Source organism: Euwallacea fornicatus, chromosome 14 (genome assembly GCF_040115645.1).
Source record: "Euwallacea fornicatus isolate EFF26 chromosome 14, ASM4011564v1, whole genome shotgun sequence".
NCBI lineage: Eukaryota > Metazoa > Arthropoda > Insecta > Coleoptera > Curculionidae > Euwallacea > Euwallacea fornicatus.
The window spans coordinates 27,638-29,247 of record NC_089554.1 but is presented as its reverse complement, the minus strand read 5'-3'; the positions used below and the strand labels follow the sequence as shown (position 1 = coordinate 29,247).

Genomic DNA, 1,610 nt, shown 5'->3' with positions numbered 1-1,610 from the left:
TCCACTTAGTTCGTTGTTGAAGCTCTGCAATATATTCTTTGCTCCATCTGGTCCAAAGGTGCTGCTTTAGTTATTGTAGATGTTGATATAGCGACAATCGATTTGCGGGAAAACTTCTTAAATCTTCACGCATCAACGAATTAAGTTGTCGTCCGATGATTATGTTGAAATAAATAATATTCCAAATGCTACTTCAATAGTCGTTCGCTTTCGTTTTTTTTTTACGTTTAGTTTATGAAGACAGCAAGCGATATACCGAGAGTCTAATAATGTAAACAGTCAATTTATGCTTATGTAAAACGATAATCGTTGTTTAGAAAATGGAGTAAGTCAGTCGCCCTCGTGCCTCTCGAGATTTCGGTCGTTGTCTCTTCCTTTACCATTCATCAATTACATATTTTTCTTTTACTATTCAACTGTGTTTCATTAAAATCCACTGGCAAATCCAACAGATTAGATGTGCAGGCGTCGGTGGCGTGAGATCCTGGGGATCAGAGGATAGGGGTGAAATGGGTCGACAGTTCGTTATTGCCTCAACTTCACATAACAAAGTGCAAAAATTCTCGAAAGTTAGCGGAATGTTGTTAACTACCAGCTTTAAGTGAGCCTTCATGCTTTTAATGCCTGCCTCCCAAAGGCCACCAAAGTGAGGCGATTGAGATGGTATGAAATGCAACTCTATTTCTTCTTTGCATAAGCTCGATACCAATTCGCTTTCATTTAGCTTAATAAACTGCCGTAATTGCTTTAATTCTGAATGTGCCGATACAAAATTGCCGCCATTGTCTGAATAAACCACTGAAGGCTTAACTCGTCGCAAAGCTAATATAAAAGCTTCCTTTGTAAGGTCAGTTACTAATTCTAAGTGAACCGCCTTTGTTAAAAATGAAACAAAAAGACAAACATAAGACTTTGCAATTTTGGCACCACGACCAGCCCGACTCTTTAGCAAAAAGAGATCTGCATGGTCGACATCTACAATATCAAAGGGGCGGTTGGGTGTTAGTCGGTTTTCGGGTAAGTCGCCCATAATGGGTTTCAGCATTTTGGGATTATATCTAAAACATCTTAAATATTTATGTACAATTTGATCGGATAGCGACCGACCTGACAATGGCCAATAAATCTCCTGTATTGAAGCCAATAAATGTTGAGGTCCACAATGATATAAATTTAAATGCTCGTGGACAAAAATTTATTTAGTGAAGTGGTGCCTTCGAGGCAGGATCAGTGGGTGTTTTTTCTCAAATCTGAACTTTGCAATTTCCAATCTTCCACCCACCCGTAAGAACCCGAAATCATCAACAAATGGCTTTAAATCAAGAATCTTTAATGAAGGTTTTATTTTATTTGCCTTTTATTTGTACAAATTCCTCAGAAAAACACTCTTCTTGCACATGTCTAATCAATAATTTAAAGGAACAATCAACCTACCTTTTCTCAATGGACCGTAATTGCGTTCATTTGAACTCTTACTACAATTGTATGCCAACCTGCGTAATAAAGCGACTATTCTCTTTAACCTTACCAATTTAGAAAATCTCTCAATAATATAAATGTTTTCTTTTTTTAACGAACTAGTTGCGCAATATGTTTTTGCCTTATGCAAA

At 37.2% G+C, this 1,610-nt stretch overlaps 1 protein-coding gene across 1 annotated transcript; it reads right to left on the bottom strand.

Moving 5' to 3' along the window:
* Nucleotides 1–412: 412 nt before the first annotated feature.
* On the bottom strand, nt 413–1,045 carry LOC136343234 (uncharacterized). Its single transcript, XM_066289822.1, has one exon. The coding sequence runs from the start codon at nt 1,043–1,045 to the stop codon at nt 413–415; it is 633 nt and encodes a 210-aa protein (XP_066145919.1).
* Nucleotides 1,046–1,610: the final 565 nt, after the last annotated feature.

Coding starts and splice junctions, on each gene's coding strand:
- LOC136343234 (XM_066289822.1), bottom strand. CDS start 1,045: ATGCTGAAACCCATTATGGGCGACTTACCCGAAAACCGACTAACACCC.